General features: G+C 40.7%; 1 protein-coding gene across 13 annotated transcripts in view; it reads left to right on the top strand.

The window, feature by feature from the left end:
- The window catches only part of APBB2 (amyloid beta precursor protein binding family B member 2), a 416,082-nt gene that overhangs the window by 384,372 nt on the left and 5,436 nt on the right, over positions 1-26,274 (top strand). For all 13 annotated transcript variants that reach the window (XM_007496529.3, XM_007496524.3, XM_007496528.3 and 10 more), the window contains 5 exons: positions 11,605-11,719; positions 15,312-15,399; positions 17,100-17,183; positions 19,214-19,329; positions 23,999-24,178. In XM_007496529.3, coding sequence (XP_007496591.1) covers positions 11,605-11,719; positions 15,312-15,399; positions 17,100-17,183; positions 19,214-19,329; positions 23,999-24,178 — 583 coding nt within the window. The remainder of the gene's footprint in view (positions 1-11,604; positions 11,720-15,311; positions 15,400-17,099; positions 17,184-19,213; positions 19,330-23,998; positions 24,179-26,274) is intronic.

Below are 26,274 nucleotides of genomic sequence, written 5' to 3'. Positions count from 1 at the left end.
TAGCTTAATATATATTTACCAAGGTGACCCCACAGGCCCCCTCTTCCCCTCTAAGGTGACGATCCCCTTTCTAGGTTTATAGACCAGAAAGCACACTTGTGAAACCACAGAGCAGAAAAGAGAACTTGGAGAAGTGTTCAAGTGTACCCAGGGAACACAGCCTGTGGGATAAGATTCTTAAAAACCAGAAGAAAACAAAGGCAGCCTTATGTGTTTGTGGAAGGTGGGGAGAAGAAAATCTCCAGTCCTGCTATTGGGGAACATTTTCCCAAACAAAGACAAGGAGGAGGAGGAGCGAGCGAGGGGTCCACTGCTGGGGGAGGGATGGAAATTGCTTCCTCTCGGAGCCTCTGCTGCCTTCCTGCTACAGAGGAGAGTTGCTCTTGGAGGGGAATGTTCATTTCTCAGAGGCGTTACCGCCCAGACAGGTTCATTACTACCCTTCTGCTTCTGTAGTCCATAGTTTGTGCCTCTGGAAGTTAGTCTCATTTGATTTCCTATTTCCGAAATAAAGCATTTCAGGGAGATCCTTACATTTGCCTTAATTATGGTTCTCTTTCTCTATGGTTTTCCCCCCAGGTTTAATCTGTTTCTGCTCCTCAGCCATGCCTTACACAGGTGCTTTGCAGTCAGTCATCCCATCTTCAGGCTAATCCATTAAGTTGGTCACAAAAGACTAGAAATTGAGAGTTGGGCCCAAGCATTTTGCTCCTTCTCCCTCTAGATCACACTGTGAGATGCTACTCCTCTGACTGAAATTGCCATAGCAGCAAATGCTCTACAGCCCTATGGCTAAGTCAGACTTAACTCTGATTATTTCTAAATGCCCTAATTTTCAGACAGTCAGTCAATAAACATATTAAGTGCCTGCTATATTGCAGACACTGTGCTATGGGTAGAGAATTAAAAAGGCAAAAGTTTAAAAAATGCTGCTTCTATTCTACCACTTTCTGGGAAGAGGATAGGCTTTTAGAGGGCTACCTTCCTCCTTCACCAGTTTCTTTTCTCTTCCTAATGGGTGCAGTGAATACAGTAAGGAAGTTTCAGTCCTGCCTCATTCTCTAGCTCTGTGACCCCGGGCAAGTCACTTATCATCCATTTTAGTTTCCTCATATTTAAAATGGGGATAATATGATTGTACCCACTTCTCAGGATTGTTATCAGGATCAGCTGAGAGAAGATTTGTAAAGCACCATGCCTGGTACTTTGTGGAAACTTACTAAAAGCTTGTTTCCTTCCTTCTTCCCTTTCCTCTTCCTCTCTACCACTTACTTTCCTCTTCTTCGTGTAATTTAAAAGCTGAATACTGATGATTACACAGTGATTCTCCCCTCATTGCTCTGCATATGGCCTCCCACACAGAATTCCATCCTCTCTCCTTTAAGTCAGATCAACAAGCATTTCCTAATCACCTTCTATGTGCCAAACACTGTGCTAGGCACTGGGGATAGCAAGAGAGACAAAAATAAAAATCTGCTTTCATGGAATTCACAATTTAATGGAGAAGATATCATATGAACAACCATGTTCAAACAGGATATGCTATAAAGACTAAATTGGAAATAATCACCAGAGGGAAGGAACTAGAATCATGAGGGGACTGGAAAGATGTCTCCTAGAAGCTGCCACTTGAAGGAACCAGGGAGATAGGGATGGAGAAGAGATTTCCTGGCATGGGAGGCAGTCAGCCAATGAAAATGAATAGAAGTGGGTAATAGAGTGTCTTCTGTGATATATAGCAATGTGGGAGGGAGGGAATCGGGTGTGAGAAGACCGAAAAGGTAAGAGGGGTAGAAAAAGTGTTGAGTGACCAACAGAAGATTTTTTTAAGAAGATGAATTGGATAGTTGAGTGGAGGATGAACTGGAATGGGGGACAGGCTTGAAGCATAAAGATCAGCCCAGCAGGCTATTGTAATATTCCAAGCATGAGGTAATGAGGGACGGTACCAGTGTGATGGAAGTCTCAGAAGAGAGAATATATAGTAAAAGTTGGGAGAATAAAAATCAACAAGCTTTTTGGACATTAGGGTCAGAGAGAGTGAAGAATTGAGGATGATGCCAAGATGTTGAGCCTGGATGATTAAGAGAATGAAAGGCTTGGGAGGGAAGATAATGAGTTCAGTTTGGGACATTTTTTGAGCTTAAGATGCCTTATACAACCTCCAGTTTGACTTGTCCCATGGGGCAGATGGAGATAGGAGACTGGAGTTTTAAGAGGGAGTTTGGGGCTAGAGAAGTAAGTGTAGAGATGAGGATTGAATCCACAGGAGCCAATAAGACCACCAAGCAAAATAGGATGAAGAAAAGAGAATCTAGGACAGAGCCCTGAAGATTGGACCTGGATAAAAAACCAGCTAAGAAAACCAATCACAAGAGCAATTTGACAGGTAGAATGAGAACCAGGAGAGTGTAGTGTGGTGGAAACCTAGAGAATAGAGCCTATTAAGGAGACAGTGGGAAGTGACAGTGTCAGAGGCTTCAGAGAGGTCGAGAAGGATGAACAGTAAGAGTCCATTAGATTCTGCAGTTAGATCATTGGTAACTTTGGAGAGAGAAGTTTTGGATTAGCTCAGAAGCCCAGCTATATGGAGAAGAAACATCAAGAGGTTTGGTAAAAGGTAAGAGGAAAGAAATTGAAAAAGCATTGATTGCAGGTGGCCTAAAGGAGAAAAGCCACAAAAGGGATGAGAAATACAATTGCTCCACAAGTAATGGTTTTTTGATGATGGAGAAAACATGGACATGTTTATAGGTAGTTAAGGAAGGATCCAGTAGAAAGGGAAAGATTGAAGACAAGGGAGAGAATAGAGGCAATAGAGGGAGTAATCCTTTGTTTCAAAGCCTTGCTTCAAGATCATTTCATCAAGGGGAACCTCCCTACTTCATTCCAACCCATTGCTTGAATGTTTTCTTGCTCTATATATGCTCTCGCTTTCTCTCTCTCTCTCTCTCTCTCTCTCTCTCTCTCTCTCTCTCTCTCTCTCTCTCTCTCTCTCTCATATGTATATATATATATGTATGTATATATACACACTAACACTACTCTTGTCTATACTTATACGTACACGTATATATTGAAGATATCTTTAAGTCTTTTCTCCTTCTACATAACTCTCTTTTCCACATCCATCTCTGGTGTGAATTCCATAAGGCAGACATGTGCTCTGTTATCTTTTTCATTGATCACTATAAGATCTATTTCAGATTAATACTGCCTTTGAGCCAACAACAGACCCCAGACAAGGAATAAGGCTGTGGGAACTGAAGATGAGTCCTCTGAACTTGACATTTTAAAATTTGCTTTTCTTTCTTTAATAAAACACTTTTCACCTTAGTGGAAGATAGTCTTCCTAATTCCTCATCTTGTCTCCTGCATGCTGTAAAAACTAGATACAGCACTAACAAGGAGGAAACCTGCAGGAATTGAGTCATCTACTGGCCCTATTTCAACTTTGTCAGTGAGGTAGAGAAATTAATTGCTTTCAAAAACACCTAAAGACCCCATCCCACCCCAGTTAGTTTATTTTTATATAGATGGGTTTTGATTAGAGAAGTCATTCAATGATTACTTTCCACCCTTTTCTTGGGGCAACAGCACCATGGACAGCAGCATCATTCCTGAGCAGAAAATTGTGTTAGGCAAGACACCCAGGGAAACTATTCTTTTTGTATCAGTCAATTTAGGTAAGAAAGGTACGATGCAGAATTACTGAAATGATTTGAAAAGCTAGAAATTGATCAGAAGTTGGAAATAGCATCTTCTGAAAGGTTCTTTCAGAGGTAATATGTCGTAGAAAGAATATTAGACTGGAGTTGAACATTATTAGATTGTCATGCAGATGACAACTTTTTTAACATCCTAAATTCCTTTTACAAAGAATTAATTGATTAGATTAGATTTGGACTAGATGATCTAAGATTTCATCTAGTCAGAAGGTCTGTGATTATGGAAGTGGACCAAAGTAATCCATAAATTAAGGCTAGTTTATAAAGTACATGCTCATTAGTTTCAGTATTCTTTTAAAAGATTTAAAAAGATTTTGATCTTGAACCTTGGGCATAAGGCAGTTAGAGAACCAGTGCAGGGAAGACCCTCTTTAGCTATAATATGCATATAAAATTTCAGGGTGTCTTTCACTGCTGTCAAAGTAACACCTTGAGAAAATGTCCATTATAAGAAGCATGCTAATTTTAATAAATTAGAATAAATAAATTTTATTTGTTATATTTATAAGTAAAGAATTCATTAAATTAGAACAAATTTGACTAACTTAGTATAAGGTTCATATAGTATAAGGAAGGGAAGGAGAAGAAAAGGGAAAGGGAATAAGCATTTATATAGCACCTGCTGTGTGCCAGACACTATGTTGACACTTTTACAAATAGTATCATATTAGAGACAGAGGGAAATAGATGTAGTAATTTGTGCAGGTCAAATTGAGTAAGAGGCTAGTTGAGGAAAGATGTGTATAGGGTGTGTATAATAACTCCAATTTCTTACTTTAATCAATAAACATTTAATAAATTTTACCTGCTATTTCTAGGCACTGTGCCTGGCACTGGGGATACAAACTTAAAATGAAATTGCCCCTGTCCTCAAGGAGCTTCCATTCAATCAGGGAAAGACAATACATGTGAGGAGAAATATATACAAAATTAATATAAGCTAATTCAGGGAGAGCACCAATTTGGTGGTAGATAAATATTAGAATTATCCAATAAAAAAGCTGAACAACGCTGAGAGCAGGGAAAGACTTAAGAGAAAAGGCAAACAATTCTTTCATGACCATTGAAGCTGGAATCCAAATTTCCAATTTGCCATTCCAATAGGTAATGCTGTGAGGTGGCAGATATAAGAGTTTTCCTCAATCGTGAGTTCACATTAAGAGATTTCATCTGTCAAGGAAGAATCCTTTGGCCAGCAGTGCTTTCCACAAGCTCAGGCAGAACAACTTCTAGAAAAGCTGTGAGCACAGGACACCAAAGCACCAAGATAAGGAGGGACAGATGTACAGCTAGATGAATGAACCAAATCAACTACAAGGGTGGCTTAGTGAAGAGAAATAAGAAGTTCCAGTGATCAAAGACCCTTTTCTTATTTATGAAGAAAATCCATGTTAGAGTTAGTCTAGCAGTTCTGGAAAACAATTTGGGGCCATGCCTCAAAAGTGACTCATTTCTGAATACCATTTGACCCAGAAGGACCACTACTATACCTGCCCCCCTCCAAAGAGATCAAAGAAAGAGGAAAAGAACCACACATATACAAAAGCATCAAGAGTGGTGCTTTGTGCATGGTGGCAAAGAACTGAAAACTTGGGGGAGATCCCATTCATTAGGGAAATAATGACTGCACAGAATGTGGTAAATTAATGGAATGGAATGCTTTTGTGCAGCAAAAAAAAATGATAAAAAGGATTGTTTCAGAGAAACCTGGGATGACGTGCATGAACTAATATGAAGTGAAATAAGCAAGACCAGAAAGAGCACTTTATACAATAACAACACTGTAAAAAACGAACAATTTTTAAAGACCTAACTGAACAAAATGGCTAATTATAATTAATCCAAGAGGATAGATGACAAAGGATGCTATCCATCACCTTATCAAGGTGATGATCTCAATAAGCAAGATAGGACATGTAAACATGGCCAATATGGGCATTATTTTTGGTTCACTCTTCATGCTCATTTAAAAAAAAAAAGAGGTGGGAAGATTCCTGTTTATTCTACATGATTGTGTGACTATTGGGCAGGGGGGTGAATTTAATAGAAATCAATAAGGAACTTTAAAGAAAATTAAAAATTCCTCTCAAATGCTTCTCTAAAAATCTCTTAATGGTATAATACTGATTTCATCGGAATATTTAACACAATTTAAATCTTTACAACCTATTACTAATTGTACTTGCTATTTAATGATAAAATACACAAGTCTGGAGCCAAAGGTAAATGGTAAGAATCCAGGCTTTGTTTTAAGAAATTCAGTTGAGAGATTTTTGGATTCTGTTCTGAATAATAATTGATGGAAATCAGCCATATGTTTTCACACTCTCACAGGAAGCTAGTCAACTTGTCTAAAATTTGGAAATTCATATTTGTGACCTGTCTATCTTTTTGCAAATCCACATGTTCTGGGTTTCCAACTATTTTAGGTGATAGTTCAATAGTCTGTCTAAGAGAAATTAACAGATATGCAAATGTCTTAATCTTTAGGGTGGGGGGGAACAGTTTTCTTGTGAGGAAGGAGTTAAATCCCTGAGATAAATAAACTTGCTCACTATTGTTTAGGTGATTGATTTGTTTAAGCCTTCCCTGTGTTTTCTTTTCACCTGTGAGGAAATGGAGAAAATTGAGCCTGAAATTTTGTCACACTCTCCCAAAATGAGGCATGTGACTGCTGAATTTTCTCATTTGAGAAGGAGCAAGTTCCAGATGGTTAAACTTTAAACATTAATCATGTTTCCCTGAGGAAGAAAAAAATTTAAGATTAATAAAAGAAATTACTCCAAAGGGATGCCATCTGTAAGAATGAAGGGCATAAAGTTGAACTGTGATAGCTCTGATCTGTTGTTTATTGAACAGATAGTATTCCAGGAAATTTTATCCTCCATTGTATAACTTTGCCATTATTGCATTTGTAAGCTTGCCAACAGTAATGGTGAGGAAAACAGAATGGGAACTTTACATCATTTCTGGTGCCCCCCACATGAAACATTTAAGTTGTGTTAGAAATTAGATATCCTTCTATTGAGTAAACATCAGCATCTAAAGGAGTCATGGCTCAGAAATAGAGATCACTTTTGAATCCCCACCTAACAATGCTTTGTGTGTATTAATTTCATTTTTGACCAAACCCTTACTTTCTGTTTTGGTTCTGTGGGTTTCAAAAATAATAATCAATAACTTATATTTTATTAAGTTTTATTAATAATAACTAAATCAAAATAACTGCCTGAACTCAGCCCAGTTGCAGGTCAAAGAGGGAGAGGGAGGAGTTACAACCACTTATAAAACAATAACGTGATCACGCAAACAAGGAGGCACAGGAGAGATTAAAGGGAATTTTGGGAAATACTAAGGGACTTCTGGGGTATGAAGTCCAAAGATTCGAAATCTCCATTTACACAGTTCTAAGGCAGAAGAGTGGTAAGGGCTAGGCAATGGGAGTTAAGTGACTTGCCCAGGGTCACATAGCTAGGAAGTGTCTGTATTTATTAGAGTTGTCCAGTAAATATTGTCATTTAACTGAAAGATAAGATTTTCCAATGGAATCTCCTTCAACCCAGGTCTGCTTTAATGAAAAATTACTACTAGCATCATAATTGTAATGAACCAAAGGAGAGACAGCATGTCACAGAAGTTTGGACTAATGGAATGAGGAAGACCTGGGTTCAGATCTTGCCTCTGACATAGTCATCACTTGACCTTTCAAAAAATCATTTAACTTTTCAGTATCCTCACTCACTGTTGTGGAAGAGTCAACATGGTGGGAATTCTCTACATCAATGCAATTAGCAAGAATTATTTGGATTACAAATATTTTTATTTCAAAGTTCTTTTAAATAGATTATTCAGTTAAGCAAATAAGACATGCCCCTCAAATATTGTTTATATAGTTAATTTTCTTAAACATTTTTTTAACAGTAGTACATTTGTAAAGTCTAGGCTGGTCCTGGTTGTATTTCCCCACATTCTAGAGAAGTGGAGGGCAGATCAGTGAGTCCCAGGTATTGTAAAGATGCAGTGCTGAGTACCAGGGAGCAAGAAGAAATGAAAACTTTACCTTTATCTCCCTTACATTCTGCAGCCAGTCATCAATGTGGAGGTCAGGATATCTGGTAGTGGCCCTGCCCAGCAATAGTATCAGGCTTTTTTTTTCCTTTTTTGGTACCCTGGGTCCCTTTGGCTATACAGTGAAACCTATATATCCCTTCTCAAAACCATATTTTAAAGTATGTAAGATAAAATGCACAAGATTACAAAAGAAATCAAATACAGGTATCCCTTCCACATCGCAGGGGTTAAAGACAAGCTCATCAAAATCTAGAAAATCTACATAAAAATTTTTGGCCCTCCCTTCATACTGGAGAAGAATTTATTCTTTTGTGGGGCATTTATAGCAAACACCTTGTAAAATTTGGGTTAACTACTTGGTCGTAGGCAGAATCGTTTCTAAACTTTTTCTGTGTCATCTTTGGACCTTCACGTATCGTCTGTAGCTGCCACAAAACTCCCCCAAAGTTCCCATTTAATTTCTTAGGCTGACCTGTGAGATATCAAAGCCACTGTGGGGATAGTTGTGATGTAGAAGGGATACTTGTATGTTGAAATGCACATTTTCTTAAAAACAAAGTTCATGGCCCCCAGGTTAAGAAATCCTATTTTAGTGGAAGAAACCTTGAATTAGTCCTCAAAGACCAGGGTTTGAATTCTGGTTCTGCCACTAACTAGCTGTAATGATCTCGGATAATTCCTAGAACACCGCTGTGCCTCAGTGTCCTAATATGTAAAATCAGGTTGTTCAACCAGGTCATCTGTGAGGTGTCCCCACATACACATGTTTATTGTCTAAGGGAAGATCTCCAGGAGTCTAAGGCCAGGGGAGGTCAGTAGGAGAGAAGAGCAGTGGGGCAAGCTGCCAGAGCTGGAGGCTGGGGCTTAGCTGGTCAGTAACCAACAAGGATGGATTGAAGATTGACTATGTAAGTAAATCAGTAGTAGATGTTCTGGGACATTGTATGGACATACAACAAAGGGTTCCTACCCTCAAAGAATTACAATTTTGATGGAGTATTATGTAGTTTCAGAACAAGAAGGGACCCCTTGGAGTCACAGATCCTCTTTTTCAACCTCCATATTTTTACTTGAAAAGTCAAGGCCCAAAGAAATTTCCTCATTCGCTCAAGGACCCTTGGCTAGTTACTAGATCCATCTGATATTATTTCCCCAACCACCGTTTTCTCCAAAGAAGGCTAGCATAGAGCAAGCAGTGCAAACAGAACACAGTTGTCAGATTGTGCCATAAATATGCTTGGAATTTTATGGAATTTCATGGTGAGGGATATGATTGAAGGTTGGAATTGTCAGGACTTTATAGAATGAACAGAGAGCAGCTGGGTGTCTCAGTGGATGGAAAGCCACTCCTGGAGATGGGAAGTCCTGGGTTCTAATGTGACCTCAGATACTTCCTAGCTGTGTGACCCTGGGCAAGTCACTTAACACCCCATTACCTAGCCCATACTGCTCCTCTGCCTTGGAACCAATACTTAATATTGATGAAAAAAAGAAGTTAAAAGTTTAATTTTTTAAAAAATGAAGAAATTGGCAAGACTTATCGAGGAACAATAGGAGCAAGGATGGATGGCTCCTTCCAGGTATAGTGAAGAGCCCAGTTATCTTTGGATGGAGATATGGCCAATTACAGAGGGATTTATATTATTCAGCACAGAAGTGTAGCCTGGGGTGTTAAAGGAATTTCCTTAATCTTCCTCTGACTCTTTATAAGCAGGATTTCTAAGTAAAAGCTGCATGTTTAACCTCTCTAACTCAGGTCCTTCGACTCTATAGCCTTCTCCCCAGAGTGGTTGTGAGGGATAAATGAGAGAATATTTGGGAAGCGATGGCACATTCTGAGTACCGTGTACACGCATGCTGCTGCTATTCTCATGCATCATCCTTATAAAGGAGACTATTGGAAAGGCTTACCTTCAGGGAGGCAAAATAATCATGGAACCTGGTGTGGGAAAATAAGAACAAAGAAAAGGATTTTAAAGCAGCTTACAGAGAAACTTGGGATTCTCTTTGGAATCAGTTGTACCATAGTGGAACAGGAACAACTGTGTGAGGTTCACATTTAAAGGAAGTTGACCTAGTCCCAATGAAAACCTTGGGAAAATGGCGGAAATTGCTCTCTTGCTTATTGACAGGTTCCAGAGGGCCCCCTCCTCAACCCCTTAATCAGGCCCAAGCGGTGTCCCAAGCGTGCTTCTGTCCTGAGCCACGTGCTCCATTTTACCCCTGAGATTTATACCAGGAATGTAAGGATGGTTCAATATTAGGAAAACCATCCACATAATTGACTATATCAACAAGCAAACCAACAAAAAGCGCATGATTATCTCAATAGATGCAGAAAAAGCCATTGATAAAATATAACACCCATTCTTATTGAAAACACTAGAAAGCAAAGGAATAGAAGGGTCATTCCTAAAAATAATAAACAGTATTTATCTAAAACCATCAGCTAACATCATCTGCAATGGGGATAAACTAGATGCATTCCCAACAAGATCAGGAGTGAAACAAGGATGCCCATTATCACCTCTATTATTTGACATTGTACTAGAAACACTAGCAGTAGCAATTAGAGAAGAAAAAGAAATTGAAGGCATCAAAATAGGCAAGGAGGAGACCAAGTTATCACTCTTTGCAGATGACATGATGGTCTACTTAAAGAATCCTAGAGATTCAACCAAAAAGCTAGTGGAAATAATCAACAACTTTAGCAAAGTTGCAGGATACAAAATAAACCCACATAAATCATCAGCTTTTCTATATATTTCCATTTTACCCCTGAGGCTTCTGTGTGGCTCCCTCTTGGACAGCAAGAGCCCATCATCACTCACTTTACAGCAGCAGCAGGAAACCTCATAACCCTGAAGATGGCCCTTTTTGGTATTATGGCTATTATCATTGGGTCATTCTTAATGCTGGATCACAAAAAGTCCACCAGTTAATTTTCTTTTAATAGAATTAAGTCTTCTTGTGATTGTGCCTCTAATGTTTTCCAGGCATTCGGTACCCGAGGTTAACAAGTGAATATCTCTGTGCTTTTAGCTTCCTAGAAAGAGAGTAGAAAAGTTTGATCTTTTAACTGCTAGTCTGGAAACTCTAGCGGAAATTAAATGGCATCATTGTGTTCCCCCACAGAAGGAGCCTGGTTGGCACTGCTGTAATCAGTAGGGCACGTGCTAAAACCAAGCATCTGTCTCGTGCTCGCCGGGGTATCTGTGCCCAGCACACACTGCTTGAGGCAGCCTCCTTTGCTGGGAGATCTTTCAGCAAGAGGAATGTTTGTAAGACAGAAGCCCTTCGGGAGAATTCCTGCCTCTGCTGTGTGCTTTGTGTCCCTCTAGGCGGTGACTTCGGTCAGCATCCTAGAGCAATCGTGCCTCTCTTTTCTCCCTGGGATGCCCCGATGGCTGTTGTTTCGTTTCGTCTATACCAGCTTGTCTGTCTCATCACACAGGCCAAATCATGCTCAAGTCTGTTTCTTCCATTTAACGATCCTATCTGTGCCTACGCTAAGTAAAGAATCATTTTAAATTTCCACCTTCATTCCCAGTTGTTAGTGGTTCTAAGCTCGTTGGCTTTGACACGCGGGAAGTGCCATCATTTGATTCCTAAATCTGCTCATAACATGATTCCTTAGACTGTCCTTCTGCTTCAAGGAACCAGTTCAAAAATGCTTTTTCTAACTAAGACATATCCATCTGTTCACTAATGACTCCGACGTGCTGGGCGCTTGCTCCATTAACTCTTAAAGTTCACTTTGCTAAGGAATGACATTCTAATGTATTGATAAATTTTGTTTGCACAGAGATTTTGCTTATGTGGCAAGAGATAAAGACACGAGAATTTTGAAATGTCACGTTTTTCGATGTGACACACCAGCAAAGGCCATTGCCACAAGTCTCCACGAAATCTGTTCTAAGGTACGTTTGTCACCCTCAGCTCACCGCTGTAACAGTTAAATTAGTTTCTCTACTAAAAGTATCCTATTTTAGAGGTTTATTAAAGATTATTAGAAATCAAGGAAATAAGAAAAGCACGTGTCTAGGGCTGAATAACCCATTTACAGCCACTTACTCTACATCTTGAGACGCGTGTGCTTAGAAGCAGAAGCAGAGAGCCCAAGTCCGCAGTACAGTCAGTTTAAATACCCATTTTGTTCTCGGTCCAGGTGGGGATCTCAGGTGAGATTATAGGGCATTCTGGGAAGTGCCAAGGACTTCTGGGGATTGAAGTCTAGGGTCCAAATCTCCATTTTTACACCACCTTGCCCACCCCAGAAGCATTTCCCCTGTGCAGGCTGTATATGAAGCATCGCGTATCCTTTAGATGGGGGAAATGGCAAGTTCTTCCTGCCCTTGAGGAGCTTGCTATCTGCTTGGGGAATAGAGCACGTAGACATGTTCCTTCAATGATCAGGCCAGGCAACTGAGGTGCAAATGAAAGGGCATAAGGAGAGAAAGTGGCCAGAGGAGGTCCATCAGGTACATCATAGTCTGGTCCATCCCTGGAGAGGCAGACAGATCCCAAGAGGCTTCAGCCTGCCCACCGCATCTCCCTCCATCCCCTAAGCACCATAATGCCTTTTCCTGCCTCCCTAACTGCCATTGTGCCCTTCCCTTTGAGAACTTCCAGGGACAAAGAGTTCCCAGGCCTGTTAGATAGCCCAGAGCACTGACAGGGTGCTCAAATTAGGATGCTCCCCTTTATAGCAATTGAACTGAAATCTACCTTGAACCCATTGCTGTGGAGCATCAGAGCTAGCCCTTCTGATATTTGAGAAGAGGTGGCATGTTTCCTTCAAATCTTTTCCCCTCCAGATTCAACCTGCCTCATTCCTTCATCCCACCCAAATGGGAGCCAGTTTCAAATCCCCCGTCTCTGATCACCTTTTCCTTGATATGTGCCAGCCTGGCAATATCCCTCCTAAAACATGGTACCCAGAGAGAGCGTACATTCCTCCTGCTCCTCACAGAGCAGGACCCAGGAAGGATGCTTCACTGACCCAACTGCATTCTATCTACATCCTGCTAATGGCCAGCACCACTCCTTGGGGCTTTTTTACATGAATTCATTTCACACCAAGTCTCCCCTGTCTTTGATTGGATGATCTCCAAGGCTAGTTACCATTTGCTTAAGCCAAGTCTAGATTGGCATTTTAGGTGTAGACAGGGAAGATAACTTTGATCCATAGATTGTTTGGCATCTTTTGGCCTCTTGGTCATTGCTTCTAAGCGACAACAGTCCCCCAAGTGGGTCCTGTTATTCAAGGTGTTCTGCAGGGTTGCATAAAGGCGGCCATCAGCACTGAGGCCACTCTCATTTTGTGCCCCTTTTTTGAACAATAGCAGTTATTTCCAGAATGCTTGGCTGGAGAGAAGGCCCTGGAACGGTGACCATGGCCTTATTATTAGTGCTCTGACCATTCAAACTAAACAGCTTCAGGCACCCAAAGCAACAGCAGCAACGGGAAGGGACAAGAAACTTAAGGTTAGAAAACAAATCAGAATAACCAAGTTCTCTGCTGCTCCACTCTATTTGATCTTAATAAATAAATATGGCACTTTGCAAGGAAGCACCAGATGCATCCTGGCTTGGAGTTTCTCCCAGGCTCTGCAAAGAACTGGGAAGAGAATCTCTCTTTCATTGCTAATGGCCAGTGGCTAACTTTTCAGGCATGTGACAGGAGTTTGAAGCCCAACACATCACACAAAGCCTGTCCTTCAGTAAAAGTGACAGAATGTTCTGGTTTTTTTAAATGTGATCCCAAAATTCCAATTCTCAGCAAAAAAAAATGAGGTAGACCCCTCCCCAGCAGTTTCAGTTTATTAGGGAAACCGGTAGTCCCTAAGAAATTAGATTGAAGACCTTTCTCACAGTCAAGCGCCCCTTCTTTGAGCAAGAATTTCTTTTCTCACCATCGAGGGGAGGGCAGAACTAGAATGAGGCAGTACAGGTTGTCCGTTTCAAAAGGGAGAAAGCCACATGATTGGTAAAGAAGGGCAAGTAGAACTCTGTTTGGTTAAAGGAAGGAGCTCCCAGACTTGGCCAAGGGAAATGTCCATCAATCGTTACTGCTTTTGCAGCCGCATTCTTGGGCCTTCCATAGGCCGTGACACTTTATTAGCGAGTTCTTGGGCCGTTGGCCAACCATCTGGCCATCTCAGCAGAGGTTTGATCAGCAACATTTCTAAGGTTCAAAAAACCCTGGGATGGGAGTCGTTAGGAAGTTGTGGTTGTCAAGCCAAGGGCACTTAGTGACTCGGAGGTGTGCGGAGTTTTTCCAAGGCATAGGAACATTATTTTAAGTATTGAACACCTGCAACGCTACTACATCAACACAAGCTGAGATCAAGCCTTCTAATAGGCCTAACTAATACAGCAAAAGCCTCACTTAATAATCAGATACAATTAATATAATTATTGATACATGAAAAATGCCACTAGTACAGGCATTTTCTAACCTAATAATAATTATATTATATTATAAAATTATATATATATAAATAATATATATTAATTAATAATTAATATATAATAAATATATAAAAATAAAAACAGGCAATTCTAACCTAATAATAACTCTTATTCTTATAGCCTTAACCCATACAACTAAATCATAGTTAATTCTATTCTGCTTAATTTGCTACTGATACTCATTAAATCACAATGACCTGAATCAATACTGATTAAATGAAGTCCAGGCATTAAAATTATTTTCATAAAAACAACACTATGCACTCCTTAATCTCTTATGGCCTGGAGTTTGGAGTCCCCTACCTGGATGGAAGGGTTAATAATGACATTTTTTTGTTTGTTTGTTTGTTTGTTTTTAATTTACCTTCTGCCTTGGGATCGATACTGATCCCAAGGCAGAAGAATGGTACGGGTAAAGTGATGGGAGTTAAGTGACTTGCCCAGGGTCACACAGCTAGTAAATGTCTAAGGCTACATTTGAACTCATAAGGACGAGATAAAACAGGAAGAAACGCTGATCAACTCTCAAGAAAGAGAATGTATTTTGTTTGGAAATCATCCATGAATAGAGTAGCCTGACAGACTTAATCTGTGTGAACATAAACCTTTTGGATATGCAGACGACTCTCAGTCCCTCAGAAATTTAACAGTCACTTTGATGAAGATGGTTATTTTTGGCCCCCACTGGCACAAGCCTGAGGTTGCTGACCAACCCACCCATGACGCAGATACATTGGTTGAGGACACTGCTCCTATTAGAGATGGGTTGAAGGCAAGCTGGGGGGATGCCGCTTTGAAAGAATTAGGAGACTATTATCCATGGAAATATTCATTTGCACACTGTCCCCAGGGACAATGAGTACAAATTTCCATCAAAATATATAGCAGAGTTGGAATATAAAAATAAGCAATAGAGAAGAGTCGTATTAAATTGGAAATGAAATGAAATGGAACCCACTTATGGGATGACCCAGCTGATACGCAAGCACATGAAGTGTGTAATGGAAGCCATACTATGTTTTTTCTCTTGTCTCTTAGATTATGGCTGAACGGAAGAATGCCAAAGCTGTTGCCTGCAGCTCATTACAGGAAAGAACTAACGGGAATCTTGATGTTCCTTTGCAAGGTAGGTCAGGAGGCCTGGGTTCTCGTTCTCATTAATAATCCTCTCCTTAAGCCAGGAGAAAGAGCATCTCTTCTAGCCATGTTTGCTGCTTAGAGCCGCTAAAATAGCCTTTCCTGTGACATTTCCAATTGGATGTTGCACGGGCATCTCAAACCCAACGTGTCCAAAATGGAACCCATTATCTGTCCCCTCAAGCCTACCCTTCTGGGACCTCTCTGTCTCTGCTGGAGGCACCACCACGCTTCCTGTGGTCCAGGTTCTTTCCAGCTTGGGGACAGCCTCAATTTCTCATTCCCGCTTACCCCCGATTTCCAGCCCGTGGCCAAATGTTGTTATTTCTGCTTTGGTGTCTCTCCGCTGTGCCATCTTCTCTCCATTTACACGATTGCTGCTGGAGTTCCAGCACATTCTCCCATCTCACCTGGACCGGTGGAGCAGCCTCCTAATTGTTTCGCTGCTTCAGGTCCCTTCTCTTTCTAATCCATCTTCCAACCAGGGATCCTGGATCCCTGGTTGGAAGATGGATTAGAAAGAGAAGAGACCTGAAGCATTTTCCTACTCAGTAAATTCCAGCAGCTCCCCATTATTTCTAAGATCAAGTCTAGACTCAGTTTTGCATTTAAAGCTTTTTACAGCCCAAACCCATTTTACCTTTCTGGCTTTATTCCCCCATTATATTGTCCAGCCAAACTGACCTTTATGTCCCTCGCACAGAACTCTTTCTCCCCCATTTCTGGAACCTCCAAGCAGGTCCCCAGGCCCATCACCTCCTCTTTTTTGTGTCCCTATTCCAAAACTTCAGAATTTGGCTCAAGCACCCCTTTCTCTATGGGATCATCCTGGTCCCTCCAGCTCCGCGTGCCTCCCTCTGCAGAGTTACCTTGTGTTTGCTGTATGTGTTTTTGGTTTGTAACTATATGCTTGTGGGTTGTGCCCTTTGTTAAAATGTTAGCTCCTGTGAGGGCTTTTTAGGACCCCGTGCCCAGCACAGACTAGTTAATAACTGCTTGATTTTATGGATGCCAACATTAGCCTCGGGCTGCAACTACAAAGCCTGCTGCTTCTTCATAGTATTTCATTTTCCCCTAAAAATGATGTTCAATTTAATTCAACTCAACAAACCTTTATGGAATGTCTACTCAGAGGCATTTCAACGCTGTGCCTCGGGGGTACGTGGTTTGAGTTTTTCTGTGTCGGTGGGATTGGGCTAGGAATGATTTTTTTTTTTTGCCAGACTCATAGTGAAAAATGTTGATTTTCTTGCTTTATGAATCATGTTTTAGTTCAGAGATGGCTTCCTGCATAAAAAGGGAAAGCGTGGGTTGTCGTTATTTATTTCCCATCTAAGATTCTGCTTTTCGTGATTAAGTAGCCTCTGGACCCACGTAGAACCTGAGGACAGCAAGCTAGCAGATAATGGCAATTTTAACAGTGCCAAGTAAAATTACCGTCTTTAAATGCTGCCCCATTGGGGAAGGCCAATTTAAAAGGCTACGACTTACACTGTGCCCCAAAGGCAGATGTGAGGGATGAAGTAGTTACAGAAGAATTATCATCCATCTCTGCCCTTAGAATAACAAGTAGCGAGGAAGCCGTCTGTATTTTTGGCAATGATCTGACAAAGGAGTTTTTTATCTTTTTTATTTTAATGTGGGTCTCTAAGTGCTAATAAAGAGCCATTCTTTTTTGTTCCCATGTAGTAGATTTTCCAACACCAAAGACCGAGCTGGTACAGAAGTTCCATGTGCAGTACTTGGGCATGTTACCTGTAGACAAACCAGTAGGTATGTAATACCATTCTAGGCTCTTCCTCTTATAGATGTTTTTGGGAGTTCTAGGGAGGTGTTGGTTGGAAATAGAAGGGGGAGGAGGATGGGATAGCTGTCAGGCATTAGGGAGGATTCCTTTATCTTCTGTTGTTCTCTTTCTTCTAATTCTTTTATTCCATTTGATCCCCTTTGTCCTCTTGCCCTTAGCCAAGTCTCATAAACCATCCTTTCTTGGTTTTTACCTCTTTTTCCTCTGGTTTGTTTTTTTTTTACTTTCATCATCTTATTATTTTGATTCATCTGAATAAAAACAACAAAGTCTTCACTAGCCAGATGAGGGTTTATCTGAAAACCTGGTCATTTCTGAAATGGACAAAGCATAAGAGAGCTGCCCCTCTTGGTCTGCTTTTGGACAGAGGCAGCTGGGCTGTCTGGCTGGCTCATCCCCTCTGGGATGTTGTGTTTTGTTTGGGATATTATGTTTTAAAGACAATGTTGGAAGAGGTCCAAAGCGGAGTGGTCAGGAGAGTCTTGACATAATACCAAAGAAGGACTCGATGAAAGATCCTCAGGTGTGTAGACTGGAAAAGAGAAGACTTGGGTGGGAAGAGATAGTGATCTTCATTGAGTTGAAGTGAGCTCCCATCTGTTCTCTGCCATCTCAGAGGGCAGAACTGAGAGCAGTTGTTAGATGTTGCAAAACTTCCTCACCAGCAGAGCTTCCCCAAAGTGGAATAGACTTCCTAGTCTGGTAGTGATTTCCCCCTTCCTAGAGATCTTCAGGGAAAGCCTGGATGCTTTGTCAGGTATGTTGTAAATGAGATTCTTGGTTAAGGGACAGATTGAACTAGGGGACTAATGATGTTCTTGCTACTCTTATTTTTCTATAAAAATTATTTTTGTTAGGCCAGATGATTTCTGAAACTTTTTCTAAGAGAGAAGGAATAGCCCTTTAAAAATAAGAACTTTAGAGGGCAGCTAAGTCAGGCCTAGGGACAGGAGGTCTTGGGTTTAAATAGGGCCTCAGATTCTTTCTAGATGAGTGACCCCTGGACAAGTCACTTAACCCCTCATAGGCTAGCCTTTCCTGTTCCTCTGACTTAAAACCAATATATAGTATTGATTCTATGGGTATTAAAAAAAAAAAGCCCAATTCTAGTTAACTAAATCAACTATGATTCTAGAGGACTGATAAAGAACTCTTCCTACTTTGTGATGGATGATAGACTAATATGTGGAATAAGAGACACATTTTTGGAGGTGACCGGTATTGAAATCTGATTTACTTGACTGTGTTGGTGGCATTAGATAAGATTGGGAGAAAAAATCCTTGATAATTAGAAAAACAATTAAAACAAAATAATCACAAAGCACGTTTTCTGAGCCTTTTCTTTGCCTATACTTAAAATAAATTTTTTTTTCTTGTCCTTCCACGTCCATGTAAAAGGAATGATTCATTATGTGATCCCTGCTTTACGGGACAATGTGCTAATGTATTAATAAGATAGTGTTTAGATAAGACAGAGGCAGATAATAAAATGCTCTAGGTGTTGCTACAGTTGACCAGTGTGAAATAACAGATCTCTATAAAGTTAAATGAAGGTGAAAAATCTCTTATCAATACTTATTTTTCCAGTGTCCCCTTGTTAGTCAGGCCCAGGCTGTGACTTGCAAGACTTCTTTGTCTGTTTGGAGCAAGATGAATTTGGGAAAGGTAGATAACAGTAATTGCCTTTCCTTTGGATTACAATAGTTATCTCGTTTCCTAGTTCAGAATCTTGGAGGGAATTTGTGTGCCTCTAGATGGTAGAAAGCAGCTGTGGTGTAGGCCTGGTAAGAGGGAGCTGCGTCTTTCAAAGAAACAGCTATTGTCTCCATATTCTGAGAAAATGGTTGAGAAACAGCTTTCCTGAGCTTTCCCTCCCCTCTGGCTCAGTCCGGTGTCTTCTGTCGGTGGCCGTGCCAGGGTATCCCCTACAGACGGCCATTGGCGATGATGGAGCTTTTCCTCGTCGCCTGTGCCTTTACGCTGTTTTCTTCCACAGGTATGGATACCCTGAATAGTGCCATAGAAAGTCTTATGACCTCGTCGAACAAAGAGGATTGGCTTCCAGTCACCATGAATGTCGCTGATGCCACCGTGACTGTCATCAGTGAAAAGGTAAAGAAGCACGCGTGCCTAGGCACAACGGTATTTACGATTCCATAGTACTTGTGTTCATTGAAAGAGGAGGCGGCCTGGTCCTTTGGTGGGAGTGAGAGACAGCAGATCGGTTGGCCAAGTGTCGTAGTGAAGAAGACCGGCAGGATGCTGGGTAGATCAGGGGGAGCTCATGGACGAGAATGGCGCCAGATGAGCTGTGAATCAGCTGAGGTCTGCCATGATGGAGGAGAGAACCACCAACCCTAAATTCATGATTATGGAATCATGGATGCCCGGGGTAGAAAGCTGAGAGCCTGCTTCTGCAGTCAAACACTGATAGGTGCTACAGAAGCCATTCTAGGCTGTTGGTTTGTTTTTTGCCCAAAATCGGCTAAATTCTATATGTTTCTTTACCATGTTTTCCAGACCCACTTCTATACAAAGTGCTATATTCTGCCTATTTGTGTCCTTGAGATTGGATTGTACACTAAGAACTTCTTTCATGGGCCGGATACATTTTTTTTTGTTTGTTTGTTTGTTTTTACTACTTTTTATAGACCAAGTCATGGAACTAGAGTTCAACCCTTCCCCAAGGATGGTATCCCGCCTGCTAGTAGCACACATAATTTTATAGGCTCTGTTTCTAGACCTCTACCAATGGAGATCTTTTAAGCCAATCTGTTCTGTTGTGTCATTAGAATTTTGTTACCCTAAAAACTACATTTCCCAGAATTCCTCTTTCATCCCCACATTACTTTTGTACAGAAAGTTTCAGGCAGTCCACTTTCTCCTCTATCAGGACTCTCTCGATTCTCCTCTCCCCTGACCAAGGTCAGGATAATCTTCTCTTTACTCACAGTTTTTACTTTCCTCTACTTCAAGTGATCATTAATAAATCTTATAAAATATAATACTTGGAGTTTGGGGATATTAATTTTAATCTTACACTGTGAATATCTCTAATTATGAGCAAGTTTTTTTTTTTCCCTTCTATTAAAGCAAAAGTTGATTCTTTGTAACTTCTTACCTCTGGCCCTTTTTTAAAGCCCTTCCCTTCTGTCTTAGAATTCATACTAGGCACTGGTTCCAAGACAGAAGAGGGTTAAGTGGCTTGGCCAGGCTTCCACAATTAGGAAGTGTCTCAGGCCAGATTTGAGCCCAGAACCTCCTGTCCCCGGACCTCAATCTTGGACCACTGAGTCACCTCACTGCCCTCTCCCCCACCATTGGTCCTTGATGAGGAGATAAAGACCTTCCAGATCCTTGGAGATCACTGGTGTGTCCCACATTTCTCCAAGCTAAATAAGCCCCAGCTCTTTCCAACAACCCTCCTATGGCATGCTTTGCAGCTTGCTCATCCTAGCTGCCTGCCTCTAGACCTGCTTTGTCTTGTTAATGTCCTCCTCCCAATGTAATGCTGGGGGGAGTGGGGGGGAGAGCATCCCTCAGTCCCTGGACCAATGGTGTTCCTTCTGGCTTTGAGGCATCTGCCAAAAGCATGGCATATTCAGATTCAATTCACTGATTAAAAGGTGAACAGGAACTCCAAGCCAAAGATGGCATCTCCTGCCTATGGTAGAGACCTCCCTAGATTCTCTGCCATCCATTCATCACCATTTGTTGGTCCTGCTCTGTCAGTCACCTCCTGTGCTGTCATCCCATCTATCTCCATGTTGTTCCCAAGGATAGCACGGCTGTCGTCTGCTTTGCTGAAGTTCAGATATTAGGTTGTCATGGTATTTCCCTTCTATCTACTAGACTATACTAATAAAAAAAAAAGGTTCTGTTTTTTTTTGTTTTTTGGTTTGTTTTTTTTTTTTTAAGCGAAATGGGTTTTGGTTAAGTAGGTTCTCAGCCTTGAATTATCTACCTTATTCTCCTCTTTGAAAACTGGGTCAATATTTGGCTGGTGTCTATTCACCTATGCTAGCATCTCTCCTATCCTCCAGGACTTCTCAAAGGTCACTGATATTTCAGATCTACAAGCCAATGTTTTGTGTTTTTAATTAGTAAGAATTTATTTAACATCTCTCCTACCCAGCTCCTCCCTTTATGGAAAAGAGGGGCGGGAAACCTCGTAACAAATCTACATAATGAGGAGAGAAATTATAAGGCATGCAAAAGGACAAGAAGCTGGAGATTGATCAGCTGTCAATCAAAGGAAAATTCCATGTGGAATGTGACTGGGAAACAGTTGGAGGCAAAAGCCAACTGCTGACTGTTTTTGAGGGCTTTGGGCTGATGGTGGTGACTTTGAAGGAAGAAGCTGGTTTTATCTCTGGGACTTGGGATAATCGAGTTGGAGGTGGCCTGGCTGATTTGAAGGCAGAAGAAGGACAATAGTCCATATATCTCTCTCTCACTAGCTCTGTTTCATGGTAGTGACTGAATTGCCATTTCTCTCAATATCCTCCAACCTAAGACTCACTGTAGATAATAGGGAAATCCCACCCCTCTTACCTTATCCTTTGTCTTGTTCTATTTTTCCCAATAAACCCTTACTTGAGATAAAGAAAAGAGTATTTCCTCTGAAACATCATAGCTCACCTTGAGTGACTTAGAAGGAGGCTGAAGAAGAAGGGGGAAGAGGAAACTGAAGGGAAGAAGAGGGGAGGAAGGGAGATTGGAAGAGGGAGAAAGGGAGGAGGGTAGGTAAAGGAAGATAACTACCTGATCTATTAGTTACCTATTATCCATCAAATATACCCTCCAATATCATCTATTACAATAGTCAAGGAAAACAATTTTGGATTGACTGTGTAGGTCAAAAATTGTCTTGTGCTTCATCTTGAATGAATCGCCTTTCTGTTCCGAGTAGCTTCAGTGGTCAGTGGGCCATCATGTTAACCCAAGCTATTGAGTCTTTCAGAGTTTTTTGACAGAGCCATTTTTTATCTGCTTTTGAGTACTTTTATGCTTACAATTTTTTTTTCCTAGAAAGGACACCAGTTAAGGTGTGCCTGAGTCTCTTTGGGGGGAGCAGTGATGACACTAATGCCTGTTAGAAATATTAAATTCAGTATGTGATTGCTGTTGTTCATCAGATAACCCTTGATACCAGGTAATGGGTAACTTATCAAAATTAGTTTCTTACTCAATATAATTCCTAATATACCTCCGGCACATTCTGGGGCACAGCCCCTAGTCACAATCAGGAAGGGTTTCTAGAGTCCCTGAAATTCTGGCATCTATGCCTGCCCAACCACCTTCTCTCCCAGGAGATCCTTCTGCCTTACAAAGTAGCATTTCTTTCAGATTTTATCATTCTTCCCTGCTCCCAGGCAATCCATTGTTCATATTCTTATTTCAAGATCTGCTTTAATAAAGAAAAATATAAACTGGAATAATATTTTAGTTTGGCTATTTGTGTGCCTATTATAAGTTGAAATGTACCTCAGTTTAAAGCTTTGAGGAGGGCAGCTGGGTGGTTCAGTGGATGGAGAGCCAGGCCTAGAGACGGGAGTACCTAGATTCAAATCTGGCCTCAGACACTTCCCAGCTGTGTGACCCTGGGCAAGTCACTTGACCCCCATTGCCTAACCCTTACCACTCCTTCTGCCTTGGAGCCAACACATAGTATTGATTTCAAGACGGAAGGGACGGGGTTTTTAAATATATAAATAATAAAACTTTGAGATTTCCTTTTCTTATTAAAGTTTTGGCTGATTTACTTATTTCAGTGATAAGATTTTTTTTTAAGAGAAATTACCAGTTGTCAAACTGCTCTGAAGTTTCCATGAAAATTGGCTTTTGACTAATTATGGTAGCCGCCTTGCCTTTTGGCTCTCAAATGGTTGCTGGGCTTTGGAATTTGAAAGGCGAACCTTCCTGGAGGTTCTAGTCATTCTTTAATGAATAACTGAACTTGTCTGCACCGGGTGAAGTGGGCGCTGCCCAAGAGGTCAGTCACACAAGTTCTGCCCTCATTGAACCTATTTTAGAGCAACGAGACTGATTTGACACGGTGAAATAGGTACCATAATGCAGCATCCAAAAAAAACTACATACCAGTTAAAGTGGTAGAGACCATCGGTGCTCAAGAAAGGAGGATTGATGCTTCTCAGAGCTGATGTAAACATGGGATGAATCTGGGACCATGAATGGGATCCGTGTGACAGCAATGTCCAGACTGTTGGATTAATCGGTCACCCATCGGCAAGCCCTTACAATGTTGCTCTCAGAAGCCTTCTAGAGATGCTCCAACAGAGAATGAAGTGTCTCCCTTCTCAGGGAGCCTCCATTCTAAATTCTATTTAACAGTCCTTGTGATTGTGCTCGGGATTGCTGGGAAGCTCTGTTGTTGGCTAAAACAGCAACTTCTTGCTTGTTGATTTTCTACATCATTGAAAATGAGAGGGGAAAGGAAATCTAGATAATCAAGATCTTTCCATCCAGTGGCTGCCACTTTTTTCCACCCTTGGCTCTCTCCTTCCCCCAAATTTGTGAAAATAAGGATGTACTGATCAGGCTAATTTTTTTTTTACACTTTAAATTTTTTTAAATTTACACTTAAAAAGACAAAGCAAAGCGGGCTTTTTATTCCCCTTTGGCTCCAGAGTGTTCCTCAGAGGGGCGGCTTTCTTTGGCTGTGTTCTGCTGAGAAGCCTTTTGGGGAAAGTGGTAGTTCGTGCGCGTCCGCTTCACAATAAGCAGATCACAGACACTCCATGATAGTCCTTTCTTCCAGAATGAAGAGGAAGTTCTGGTGGAGTGCCGCGTTCGATTCTTGTCTTTCATGGGAGTTGGCAAGGACGTCCATACTTTTGCCTTCATCATGGACACGGGAAATCAGCGTTTCGAGTGCCATGTCTTCTGGTGCGAGCCTAACGCAGGCAATGTATCAGAAGCCGTACAGGCTGCCTGCATGGTGAGTACTCCCAGCACTGTGAGTGGGCTTCTCTCTTCTCCTTCCCAACCATTTTCTCTCAAAACTAAAAAATTAAAACTGTATCCAAATATTCATCTCTAAAGTGATGCAAAACTACTCCCCTTTGCTACTTTACGTTTCTCAAAGTGAATTTATAGCATGGCTTCTCCATTCATCCAAGCAAAATTAACACAAATACATATTTTATTTTATTTAGTTACATTTAAATATTTACATATATATTTAAATTATTGTTTATTTTTAAGTGTATCCTCAAAACATATATGAAAAGATGATTAACAACAGTTCTGTAGCAAAGAACAAAAGGAGGGTCATAAATGAATGCTTATCAGTAAAAATCCTAAACTTTATTTCAGTGATCTTAACTTTGGCTTCCATCAGATGCCTCAACAAGGGCTAATTAAACAAAGCCAAATTTACAGATTTAAATTTTACTGCTATTATTTCTGGTGTTAAACAACTTGTGTTGTTTCAAATTGATAGCAAAATGCTTGAGGCAGCAGAACCTAAGGGCCTGAAAGATCAGAAATTGAATAATTTAACTGGCATTAAACAGAACAAAAATGGGGAACTACTTCAGTCATTAATATATAAAGTTTTTATTACTAAAAGATAATATAATGCTCTAGATCCAGATCTTTTCTACTTTTATTTATTTCTCTATCTCTCTCTTCTTTCCTTCCCTGATGTTTGGCATTTCTGGTTAGAGATTTTATTTTAGTCCTTAATTTTTATGGATCTTATTTAAGAGAACAAAAGTGCATATTAAATTGAATGTGTTAAGTTGTGTGATACAAAAACTGCTAACAACCATTTCTTGTCCCAATTGCTTGGTTTTTTTTTCAATTCTTCACTTTTGGTCAGTGCTGTCTTGAGGTTTTTGTTTTTGTTTTTTTTCCCAAAAGGCATCTGTGTAATTAATTGGTAGGGATAGAATTAGTATTTAAATTATGTAGAAGTAAATTCAAGTGCAAACCAGGAAATGTGCAAAGTGAGAAGGGACGGGAGTCATGTAAGACTTTGGCCCACTTTCCTTCTTGCTGTTGTCAACATGGAAAACTAGAAATCCCCAGTTTATTTAGTTTGAGGGTAGAAACCCCAGGTTTTGACTTTGTCCCAGGAGAGGTTTCCCCCTGAGGGAAGGTCCCACTTCCCCAGACAATAGACACCCACATCAGGTGGTAGGTAGACCCCATCTGAAGTCAAGTAGCTCTTTTGTCTCCAGAAGCCTTTCCCAGTATATCACACCCTACTTCTGACCTGATTCGCTACCACTGCACCAAAGCTGAAGTGTATGTCTATTGTCTGATGAAGAGGGGCCTTCCCTCGGGGGGAAACCTCTCCTGGGACAAGGTCAAAACCTGGGGTTTCTACCCTGTTCTCTATAGCTATTGTCCCATCTGACCAGGTTCTAGTCATGGTTGAAAACACTGGTTTTCTCTTTCTTACTCTAAAAAAAGAATTAACTTCAAGAATGGTTTGGGAAGAGGGGAAAGAGGAGACCTCAAAGAACCAAAATGACTAGGCAGAAGAAAATGAAGAGCTTATTAGAAAGAAAGCACAAGGATAACTGGGATGACTCCACAAGGCACCACTGAGGGCTGATGGATGCTGAGTGCCATATTGAAATACTTAATTGGGATTAAGATGAATGAAACAGACCACACTAGTCTTAAAAGTTATCACCCTTGATTCTAGCTCTGTCATAGTTATGGAAGTTAAAATCATTATTGATTTCATCAATTTGCTTTTTCAGATTACCAAATCCAATTTTTCCCTCTTCTAGAAGCAAAGTAGTTTTTGTTTGATTTTAGACAGAGTATTTGCAGTTACTTACTGAACAGTTTCATCACATTTATTCCACCAACTGTAGCTGTTGAGAATCAGCTCAGTGTAAGCCCTCCTGGGAAGATTTATCCACTATTGAGGACCGTTTTCCTCCTTTCACCACAGCATCAAGCCAGCCATTTTCCTAATGATGCAAATGTGAAACCATCCAGCTGAATGTCCAATTCTTGTAAAAGAATGAATGAAACTAAGCCCAGCATCTGTAGCATAGATTCTGGAAACGCGTG

This window comes from Monodelphis domestica, chromosome 6 (genome assembly GCF_027887165.1).
Source record: "Monodelphis domestica isolate mMonDom1 chromosome 6, mMonDom1.pri, whole genome shotgun sequence".
Classification (NCBI taxonomy): domain Eukaryota; kingdom Metazoa; phylum Chordata; class Mammalia; order Didelphimorphia; family Didelphidae; genus Monodelphis; species Monodelphis domestica.
This window is presented reverse-complemented; position numbering and strand designations above follow the sequence as displayed.